This window comes from Anabrus simplex, chromosome 2 (genome assembly GCF_040414725.1).
Source record: "Anabrus simplex isolate iqAnaSimp1 chromosome 2, ASM4041472v1, whole genome shotgun sequence".
Taxonomy (NCBI): Eukaryota; Metazoa; Arthropoda; class Insecta; order Orthoptera; family Tettigoniidae; genus Anabrus; species Anabrus simplex.
In genome coordinates, this window is record NC_090266.1 from 215,284,158 (window position 1) to 215,296,387 (window position 12,230).

At 39.5% G+C, this 12,230-nt stretch overlaps 1 protein-coding gene across 7 annotated transcripts in view; it reads right to left on the minus strand.

The window, feature by feature from the left end:
• Ctns (Cystinosin) overlaps positions 1-12,230 on the minus strand; it is a 636,400-nt gene that overhangs the window by 334,849 nt on the left and 289,321 nt on the right. For all 7 annotated transcript variants that reach the window (XR_010859250.2, XR_010859248.2, XR_010859246.2 and 4 more), the window contains exon 5: positions 11,863-12,003. Coding sequence is in view for 2 of the 7 variants with exons in the window: in XM_067140511.2 (XP_066996612.2) it covers positions 11,863-12,003 (141 nt within the window). In the remaining 5 variants the exon portion in view is untranslated. The remainder of the gene's footprint in view (positions 1-11,862; positions 12,004-12,230) is intronic.

Consider the following 12,230-nt stretch of genomic DNA (forward strand, 5'->3'; position numbering starts at 1 on the left):
GGTTCGATTCCCGGCCGGGTTGGAAATTTTAACCATCATTGGTTAATTTCGCTGGCACGGAGGCTGGGTGTATGTGTCGTCTTCATTATCATTTCATCCTCATCAAGACGCGCAGGTCGCCTACGGGAGTCAAATCAAAGTACCTGCACCTGGCGAGCCGTACTTGTCCTCTGACACTCCCGGCACTAAAAGCCATACGCCATTTCATTTTTTTATGACAAAGCTTCCCTTTCACATTTCCATCTGGCTGAACAGAATATGCGCTTATCTTTAAGATCATACACGAGGTGTAGATTGTGTGCTTTGTCCCAGTTGATCACTTAGGTACCATGTGAATGAACCTGTCTGTATTCCCAGGTGGTATGATTACTGTTGAAATTGCCGGTGATGATAGCTGGATGTGAGGCGGTTGGTAGAAAACTATCAGGCCATGATGCAATGGTTGACTTGTAGATATTTATAATGCTGAAGTTGCCAATTTTGATTGTTACTACTGAGGTGTTATTGTGAGAGATTATTCCAATGAGTTGGATGTTAGGTATTGAATTTCGGACATAAGTAGCTGTGCTGTACTGGTCATGATAAGTGCCACCTATCATGTGATATCCAGGGATTGAACCACATGTCTGAAGCTGTTCTGCGTTGCCACATGTGGCTCCTGAAATGCAACATCTACTTCGTGCTCTGTAAGGATCTTGGGTAATATTTTGCATTTTGATATGCTGAAGCTTTTGATGTTGAGATGGCAGATACGGAGAGCTCCTCCAGGGAATTGAGCCTTTGTGCGGCTCTCATAAGAACCTTTGAATGTGTGCACGTATCGCTTCATCCTGGAGTTCAAGAGACAGGTCTGAATAACCAATGCTGCAGTGTGCCTTTAGGAGATGATAGCACTTCCTTTGTGCCTGCAGTGACTGTTCTTTAGTACCAGCTGGGAGGCATGTGTAGTTTAAGGAATACTATGGACGCGAACAGTCTCTGCCGCCCTCTATGTAATCCTGACTAAGAGGCCTCTTGTTTCCCTTCGTTCGCACCACCGGTCAGTCCAGCCACAAGTTTGCTGTAATTTGGTTGAAACACAAGCCTGTTGACTATCACGCAACACGATGACAGTACACTTGGGTTGACTCCAGACAAGGCCGATAATTCACACGATCAATTCATGTGACCACTCCATGCACTAAACCATTCAATACATATCACTCGGCAACACACCAGAATTCAATGACAACTCTCCACCACTACTACTACTACTACTACTACTACTACTACTACTACTACTACAAACCCTTCAATGCTCCCTCCACACTTACTGATTTGCTACAACAACACTACTCCACCATTACTATCCAACATATACTACTCCAATACACTCAACATCATCAGTATGTTCACAGTGGACCTGTTTACATAAGCCTGGTGATGAACACCCAGAATAGGAACCTGCAAGCTTCGCCTGCCAGAAAGTCCACGGAGACACCAATACAAGCAGAGGCTGTCGCATGCCCTCAGGCTGACTGGGAGCTCCCCAGGCTGACTCAGTCATTCCTTCCAGAAAACACCGAATGGGGGCTTCTAGCGGGTGCATGAGCATGTACCAGTGCATTACCTATCTCGTCGATGAAAATGGCCATTCCTGAACCATATCACACATTCGAACCACCAAAAGAAATTGTAACTAATGTCAAGACTGTAACATACAATTTAAGAAAAGAAAAAAGTAATACAAATCAAGTTCAATTGCTAAATTGTTATACATAAAACAATATTTGAAAGAAGAATTTATTATAACATTTATGCTTTGTTAATATGAGAAATAAAAATATATTCAATAATAGTCATCTCATTAATTTTTGCTGAATCTCCCTCATTCACCATAGTGATCCTTGGCAGCTCTGGGAGATTGTGCTTTTAAGTAGAACTGTGCCAGTAGAATCCATAATTCATCTCCAAGAAACACAGACACATTCAACTTCAACAATGACATAAAAATATCAAAAATGAACAGCCAGCATTTTATAACCTCTTTAGAGGACACTAAATATTTCTACCTAATAGAAAAATTGTCTTAATGTTTTACCAGTAGGATTATAAGACTTTATCTCTTAACTTTAACTGAAACTGTTCCACAATTTACAAAGCACTATTTGTGACAGTTGTGATACAGTGGCTAAGTGATGACAGGCCTAGCAAGTCAGTGATGGATATCAGCCCTCTTTCAAGAAAATAAACCAGACGGATGTAACAGACGACGACCCTGGTGAGGAACAGGATTCCAGATGGAACACTGAATATACAAATATTGACTGAAAAAGTAGAAGAGGTTGTAGACATGATGGAAAGAAGAAAACTCGATTGATTAGGGCTGGCAGAGACTAAATTGGGGGGAGGGGGAGGGGGAGGGGGAGGTGAAGATAAGAGAGAGCTTCAGAAAGGAAGGGATATGAGAACGTACTTGGAATGGAAGGATGGGGATAGAGAAATAAGGAAGGGGAAAGCTTACTGGATCTGTGCAAAAGAAATGGGATGATGGTCGGGAACCGTGGTTCAAGAAGAGAGAAAGCCATAACATAACCTGGTACAGCAGTGACTGGTCTAAGAAATCCATTGTGGATTACATGATCTACGACAAGGAAAGGGGAATGTTACATATGTAAGGATAATACCACCAGAGGCCGTAAATAGTGACACCACACTACTGGTAATGAAACTGAGAACAACGAAGGAAAGGAAGAGGACAGAGAAGCAAGAAAGACTTATCAAAATACGGAGACTGAAGGAGAAAACCAAGGAAGAATACCAGGAAAATATAGGATTGAACTTACCAACAGATGATATAAAAACAGGAGAGGCATGCGAAAGGTTCAAGAGGACATTTGTTAAAACTGCAGAGGAAGTTTGTGAGAGAACTACCAATGAACGATTCAAGGAGACCCCATGGTGGAATGACAGAGTTAAAGTGGCAGTTGGAGAGAAGAATAAAGCTAATGCTTTTAGAGTGTGGTTTCAACAGAGGACAATGGAGACAAGACAGGAATAAAAGACGAAAAAGGAAGAAGCTAAAAATTTTGTAACAGAGGAGAAGAAAAAAAATGGATGGGAAAGTGGACAAACATGACGGAAGAAGATAGCAAAGGAAATTAAAAAAAGTACTGTAAAGTAAAAGGAGTAAAAGGAAACGCATTACGGAAGATAGATAAAAATGGAAATGAAATGCAGGAGAAAGAGACACTCAAAGGAATGTGGAAGGAGTATTTTGAAGATTTACTAAACCCAGAAGGATGCAATGAGGAGGAAAGTAGAAGCAGGGAGGAAGGAAGAAACATGGAAAAAGAAAGAGTTAACATGGGGACAAGTGGAGGTAGCAGTGGACAAGATGAAAGGAGGGAAAGACCCAGGTTCGGATGAAGTGAGTATTGAGATGATGAAGGCAGCAGGAGAGGCAGGGAAACAGTGGCTTTATTGTATGTTGAAAGTAGTATGGAAGGAGAGGAAGACCCCTGAAGACTGGAAGAAGGGGATAATCATACCCATCTTCAAGAAGGGGAATAGGAAAGCACGGGAGTCACATTGATATGTTACTATGCAAAGGTGTTTGAGAAGATTCCGGTGAATAAAATCAGAAAGCGGTTGGAAGAAAAGTTAAGAGAAGAGCAGTATGGCTTCAGATCAGGAAGGTCCACGGTAACCTTATATTCACTGTAAGATGGTTACAGTTACAAGAGGATCATTATGAGTGGGGTAAAGATCTACTGATGACCTTCTTAGACTTGGAGAAAGCATATGATCATGTGTGCAGCAACAAGGTATGGGAAGCCTTACAGGTAAAAGGTGTCATGAAGCAGACAATAGAAAGAGTGAGGGAGATTTAACATGGGAGTGTCAGCTGTGTGCAAGTAGGACGAGAGAGAACAGACTGGTTTGAACAAAAAATTGGATTAAGACAAGGAAGTGCTCTGTCACCTTTGCTCTTCATTCTAGTAATGGACAAGGTAATGACAAAAGTAGCAAGGAAAATTGAAAGTGATGATGTTTGCAGATGATTTGTTCGTCTGTGGAGAAAAGGAAGAGGATATCCAGGAACAGTTAGATACATGGAAATATGGAATGAAATTGAATGCGAAAAGGAGCGAGATAGTTATCACAACTAGAAAGAAGGAGAGGCCTACGAGAGGGATAATGCTTAGAGGGGAACAGCTTAGGAAGGTAGAGCGTTTCAAGTGCCTGGGAAGTATCATACAGGAAAGTGGAAGAAATGATAAGGAAATAATCGTGCATGAAAGACAAGCAGGAGTATTCCCAATGTCAGAAGCTTGGTGTGGAGTAAGGATGTCCCTCAGAGAAACAAGAGAGTGATATAAAGGATGTGCTACGTACCTATTCTGACATATGCAGCAGAAACTTGGGTAATGAGGCAGAGAGCCGTAACTAGGATAGAGGCAAGTGAAATGAAATTTCAGAGAAGCAGGATAGGGGCAACAATAATGGATAAGATGAGAAATGAGAAGGTTAGAGATATAGTAAAAGAAGAGCCACTACAAAACAGGATAGAGGCATCTAGACTTCGATGGTACGGACACATGAAGAGAATGACAGAGGAAAGGACAGTTACAATTCTTGTTTTATTTTCCACCTAATTAATACATAAAAATGTTTGTCTCTAGAAGGACATTTTATTACAATACAAACATTAACAGGGACATGTTTTGCTCGTTATATCAAGCATCTTCAGCCTCTTTAAATGATTATCTTAAGGTTGAGTCTTTACATTGAATCTTCTTATAATTAATTTGTTCGTTAAAATAGCTTTACATCCACAAAATATTACGACTAAATAACACATAATTAAAAAGAATTAACAATTAAAAATATATCTGTGGTGGACTAGACTTTAATCATAAAATACTGATGTCCAAGTCATAGTAATGTTCTAAACAACTGTAAGATTTGGCTATTTTTTTTTTTTTTTTTTTCTCTGTAGGTTCCCAGTTTTTTCTAACACTATTTAGTGCTAAGTTATTTTTCTAAGTTAAATTACCCTATTTGAAATTAGTGATGTTAGAAGATTAAACTTGCGATGTTTTTCTCCTTCGTTGTATTTTCATTTTAGTTGAGGAACCACAACATCATTAAAAGATTGCGTATTGAAAGTTCACTGGATACGTCATATTAGTAGTTTTCACCGATCTTCATCTGATTTGAGTCAGCCTATTTTTACGCTAATGATGCTTAGTTGTTGGTGTACTGATTTTACTGCAACATTTGTGGATGAATGTATCCCTTTTTTCACGCTTTAATGCCTAGCTGTGTCTGTTGCAGTATCCGAGACTAGAAATTCTAGTCTCATCATTTATTTAGTGTCCCTTTTAACCACGCTTCAATAACAAACACATCAGCGTAAAAATAAGCTGACTCAAATCAGATGACGATCGGTGAAAACTACTAATATGACGTATCCAGTAAACCTTCAATGCGCTATCTTTTAATAATGATGTGGTTCCTGAACTAAAACGAAAATATAATGAAGGAGAAAAACATCACACGTTTAATCTTCTAACATCACTAATTTCAAATAGGACATTAACTTAGCACTAAACAGTGATAGAAAAAAATGGGAACCAACAAAAAAAAAAGAGAGAGAGAGCCAAATCTTACAGTTGTTTAGAACAATACCATGGCTTGGACATCAGTATTTTATGATTAATGTCTAGTCCATCACAGATATATTTTTAATTGTTAATTCTTTTTAATTATGTGTTATTTAGTCATACTATTTTATGGATGTAAAACAATTTTAACGAACAAATTAATTATAAGAAGGTTCAATGTAAAGATTCAACCTTGAGATAATCGTTCAAAAGGCTCAAGATGCTCGATATAACGAGCAAAACAAGTCCCTGTTAATGTTTGTATTGTAATAAAATGTCCTTCTAGAGACAATAAACATTTTTATGTATTGAATTAGGTGGAAAATAAAACAAGAATTGCAACTATTAGTAGCAAGTTCAATATAGGTAAAAAACATGAAAATAGTTTTATGCAACAAGAGGAAAGGATACCGAGGAGGATGCATGAAATGGAGATATCAGAAAAACCACGATGAAGACCAAGAGACAGGTGGATAAAAGGAGTGGAAGAATGTGTACAGAGAAGAGGAGAGGACTGGGCAAGAGTGACGAGGGAGAAGCGGTGGGAAGATATGAAGAGATGGAGAGACTCATGTTCAAAGCAGATCTGGCTGACACCTGGAAACTGCATATTATTATTATTATTATTATTATTATTATTATTATTATTAGACCAGGTTTCACAAGATGAACTAGGTCCTCCCATAGTGAGAAGTGAATTCGAAACAGCACTGCAACAGCTGAAAAAGAACAAGGCTCCTGGACCAGACAAACTGCCTGCTGAACTGTGGAAAAACTCTTGAAAAAAGCTGAAGGATGAACTCTCAAAAATCATCCAGTACTGCTATGAAAACGGAGATATGCCAGAGGATTTTGTTGAAAGCAAAGCAGTACGTCTGCACAAAAAAGGAGATTCAACAGAATGCTCCAATTACAGAATACTAAGTCTTGTTTCACATGCAGCAAAAATATTCACATGCATATTAAAAAACAGAATCAAAATGAAAATTGAGCAGAATCTAGATGATGATCAGTTTGGGTTCAGGAAAGGAGTAGGAACAAGAGAAGCTATTATAGCACTTAAAACCATCTTGGAGAGAAGACTGGAGCTTAACAGAAATACATATATAACTTTTATAGACCTGGAAAAAGCTTTTGACAATGTTCATTGGGAAAGGCTGTTCAAAATTATGAAGGACATTCATTTGGACTGGAAAGACAGAAAAGCAATACTTAACCTCTACATCAATCAAAGAATAAACATCGAAAGTAATGATAAAGTATGCAAGGTGAGAATCAGGAAAGGAGTAAGACAGGGGTGTTCCTTATCACCATTTCTATTTAATCTGTACATTGAAGAGGCCATGAAAATTTTTAAATCCAAAACACCTGGCATTAAAATAAATGGAACAACTGTACACTGTATTAGATTTGCCGACGATATTGCACTTCTGGCTGACAATGAGAAGAACATGCAGATCATGCTCAACAAATTAACATCCATCTTAAAAGATTTCCAACTTAACATTAATGTAAATAAAACTAATGTTATGGTTGTAAGCATATCTAAAATGAAGCCAGAGGCACAGCTCAGAATTGGAAATATTTTAATAAAACAGGTGCACAAGTTCTGCTACTTAGGATCAGTTATTACCAATGACAACAGATTCACTGTGGAAATAAAAAGGATTTCCCTGTGTAAGAAAGCCTTTGAGGAGAAGAAGAAGCAGCTCTTAACTAATAAATCCTTAAATACTGAACAAAAGAAATTATTGATCAAAACGTTCATTTGGAGTGTGCTGCTATACGACTGTGAAGGATGGACTCTCTTGAAGGAGGACGTGAAACGACTAGAGGCAGTGGAAATGTGGCTATGGAGGAAGATGACTAGAACTAGCTGGATTGAGAAGAAAACTAATGAAGCAGTGCTTAGAGAAATAAACACCCAGAGACATTTAATAACAACGATAAAAAGGAGAAAAGCATCAGTTTTCGGTCACATTCTCCGGCATAATAACTTCATAAAGAACTTGTTCGAAGGCAAGGTGATGGGAAAGAAAGGCAGAGGGAAACCACGGAAGAAGATCACTGAAGAGGTAGTTGAGATGATGGGGTGCCAAAGTTATGGAGAGATGAAAAGGACTGCAGAGAGAAGAGATCAATGGTTGCAGCGACAAGGCGAAGCCTTTAGATGATGATGATTATGATAATGATAATAATAATAATAATAATAATAATAATAATAATAATAATTATTATTATTATTATTATTATTATATGGCAGCCATGTAACGAAGCTCACAATTACAGAAGAATGTTACCAACAGAGGCAACCATAGTTGTTAGCTGATACATACAGTTTACAAGCAAGAACTTAATTCAATGTGCATTGTATATCTGACGCTTACTTTTCGCAGCTTATCCCAGGTATTCCCGATGTCGCCGGAGCTGTATGGCTCATCTTGCGATTTGCGCTCCCTGACATCATGTGAGTTTTCAGGTGAAAATGTTAACCTGGGATTTGCCAGCAATAGTATCTTTGCCATCTGGATGGAAAGGCAGCAGCTAATACACTTGCCACTCATAACATGTACAATTTCCTTTTCTTCTAACACAATATCATTAAATGTATCAGAGGAACGCATACTACAAAAGTAGCAAGCAAGCAAGCAAGCAAGCCAGCAAGCAATATTTGCAGAATGTGTTAATGGAAGGTTCTAAACCATAGTTATGTTATTTTGATACCACTTGCAAAAAATGATGCATCTATTTTTGCCATGCTGTATTTTCCAACTAGTTTTTATTAGGTGAAACTGAATTATTCAAACTGCAATAGGGTGAACTGGTTTGCCCCAGCCTGAACTAGTTTCATCATTCATTATTATCAGCCAATTCAGTCAGTTATTATGTAGTGTACTTAGGTGTTAATATAAGAAAAGACCTTCATTGGGGTAATCACATAAATATGATTGTTAATAAAGGGTACAGATCTCTGCATATGGTTAGGAGGGTATTTAGGGGTTGTAGTAAGGATGTAAAGGAGAGGGCATATAAGTCCCTGGTAAGACCCCAACTGAGCCGGCCCCGTGGTGTAGGGGTAGCGTGTCTCCCTCTTACCCGGAGGTCCTGGTATTCGATTCCCGGCCAGGTCAGGGATTTTTACCTGGACCTGTGGGCTGGTTCGAGGTCCACTCAGCCTACGTGATTAGAACTGAGGAGCTATCTGACGGTGAGATGGCGGCCCCGGTCTAGAAAGTCAAGAATAACGGCTGAGAGGAGTCGTCGTGCTGATCACACAACACCTCGTAACCTGCAGGCCTTCGGGCTGAGCAGCGGTCGCTTGGTTGGCCAAGGCCCTTCAAGGGCTGTAGTGCCAAGGGGTTTGGTTTGGTTTAAGACCCCAACTAGAGTATGGTTCCAGTGTATGGGACCCTCACCAGGATTACTTGATTCAAGAACTGGAAAAAATCCAAAGAAAAGCAGCTCGATTTGTTCTGGGTGATTTCCGAAAGAAGAGTAGCGTTACAAAAATGTTGCAAAGTTTGGGGTGGGAAGACTTGGGAGAAAGGAGACGAGCTGCTCGATTAAGTGGTATGTTCCGAGCTGTCAGTGGAGAGATGGCGTGGGAGGACATCAGTAGACGAATAAGTTTGAGTGGTGTCTTTAAAAGTAGGAAAGATCACAATATGAAGATAAAGTTGGAATTCAAGAGGACAAATTGGGGCAAATTTTCATTTATAAGAAGGGGAGTTAGGGATTGGAATAACTTGCCAAGGGAAATGTTCAATAATTTTCCAATTTCTTTGCGATCATTTAAGAAAAGGCTTGGAAAACAACAGATAGGGAATCTGCCACCTGGGCGACTGCCCTAAATGCAGATCAGTAGTAATTGATTGATTGATTGATTGATTGATTGTGTGACTTCTTAAAGTCTGCGAGCAAGACAATTATTTAACAGTTCTTTCCAGGTAGTTATGGTCTTGGACAATTCTCTGACAATTAACTCCAGTCGTTCTCCTAAGTCCTTGTCCTACCAGTCTGAAGGGCTTACTCTTGGCCTCTGATATTCTCTATGGTTCCACTCAAGAACAGTTTTGTCTATCGAAAATCCTTTCTATGAGCCACATGTCCAGCCCACTGCCATTTCAGTGTTGCCACTCTTTGAATGATGTCGGTGATCTTCGTAACTGAGCATATTGCAAGTTATAAATCTCATTTCGTATTGACGGTTATCAATTTACAATAAAAAGTATTTATAAAATGCTCTTCATCAATACAAACCAAATCATCTGTTAGATAGAACAGATTTTATAAATACCTTTTATTGTAAAGTAAAACTGAGCATATGTCATCTGCTCTCTCCCACCATCTCTCTGTCTGGTTTATCCTGAAATAAATGTGGAGCTCCCTGCTTTGTCCAAGTCTTAACTAGTTTAACCTATAACAACACTTTATAGGATAAGCCAGTCTGACATAGTCAAATGTGACATTTATGTGATCTAAACAGCGAACATCTTCAATCCTCAAAACGGAAAATCAACAGCTACTAAAGATTGGTGGCTTCGACCACGCACTCTCTTTGATGGCATTTCATACGAAGGTAATCCCAAAAATAAGGTCTGCCGGGCTGAGTGGCTCAGACGGTTAAGGCGCTGGCCTTCTAACCCCAACCTGGCAGGTTCGATCCTGGCTCAGTCCGGTGGTATTTGAAGGTGCTCAAATACGACAGCCTCGTGTCGGTAGATTTACTGGCACGTAAAAGAACTCCTGCGGGACTAAATTCCGGCACCTCGGCGTCTCCGAAGACCGTAAAAGTAGTTAGTGGGACGTAAAACAAATAGCATTATTATTATTATTATTATTATTAAAAATAAGGTCTACTATTATTTTATAAATACATAGACCTGTTTATTTCTACAATGGTTTACATCATTTACAGCTTGAACATTTAGCTAATTTTCTACATAATCACCATTTCGGTCGATGCATTTTTGTACACGCTGTGACAGTATTTGTATGCCCATGTCATACCAGCTCACCGCCATGCTGTTCAGGAAGTTGTGAACCTCATCTTTCACCTTATCGTCTGTGCTGAATCACTTTCCAGCCAAATGTTCTTTCAATTTAGGGAACAAATGATTGTCACGGGGTGCCAAGTCGAGAATATAGGGTGGGTGGATGATGGTCCACTGAAACTACTGAAACTGTTGCAGGAGAACAACGGTTTGCCGGACGATGTGCGGGTGAGTGTTGTCAAGGAGAATGTTTACGCCCTTGCTCAACATTTCTTTCCTCCGGTTCTGAATTCCTTGTCCGAGTTTTTTCAGGGTCTCACAGTACCTGTCAGTGTTAATTGTGGTCCCAGCAGGCATAAAGTCGACCAACAATACCCCTTTTCGATCCCAAAACACAGCTGTCATGACTTTACCGGCAGATTGTGTTTGCTTGAATTTCTGCGGCTTTGGCGAAGAGGTATGCCGCCACTGGCGTGACTGTTGCTTGGTCTCAGGTGTAAAGTGTAACGAACAGGTTTTGTCACCTGTAACAATGGAGTCCATAAAGTTGTCCTATTCGGCTGCAAAGCGTTGAAGAAATGCATGGCAAGAATCAACTCGTTGAAGCATGTGGTCTTCAGTCAGCATGCGTGGCACCCATCTTGTGCACACCTTCCGGTATTTCAACTTTTCCGTTAAAATTCTGTGAGCGGCGCTTCGGGAAACTTCAGGAACCATCCAGGGTGATCTGCCAATCTTCATGCATGATTTATTCAACCTTCATGACTGTCTCGACGGAAATTGACGGTCTCCCGCTCTTTTGTTCGTCGTGAATTTCAGTCCGACCGGCTGCAAACTCTCTACACTCTTACGAACATTTTTGACATCAATGCACGACTCACCATACACTTCCTTCAATTGGCGATGGATTTCCATCGGTTCAGTACCTTTTGCATTCAAAACTCGAATAACTGCGCGCACTTTGCACTTGGCGGTAACATCCAACGGGAGTTCCATTCTCAATGGCTGCCAAGCCAAGACTTAGTGCCTCAGCGCGGCGTGCGTATGTTTATATGCGAGCACGGGAAACACTCTTCACAATATTGTGACCAACAGCCACACGAACAGAGTTCTGTATTTATAAACAAATAGGAGACCTTATTTTTGGGATTACCCTCATATTAATCAATAAACAATATGCAAATGATGAGCAAGAAATTAAATGGTTCAATTTAACTTACCTCTTTCTTTTCCAGTTCATGTAAACTTGAGGGTAAAATGAAATGGACCAAGCAAGGAAATAAATCCATCCAACAACAATACTTGTATAGTAGATTGCATAAGAATGTTGAACTGTGACTCTAACGAACACATCATTGGCCCTGTAAAAAAAAAAAAAGGTCAAATTACAAAGAAATAGAGGAAGAAAGACATTGAATACTACAAAATAAATGTGTGAAAAATCGTTTAACACATTTTGTTGATGACACAGCAACAGTACCGGTAATAAAAGTATTAAAATTTGATACCTTAAGAGATATTTCACCATTCCATTAACACATTCGTTATCTTTGTCGGTATATCTGATGATGCTAAACATGATGAAAAG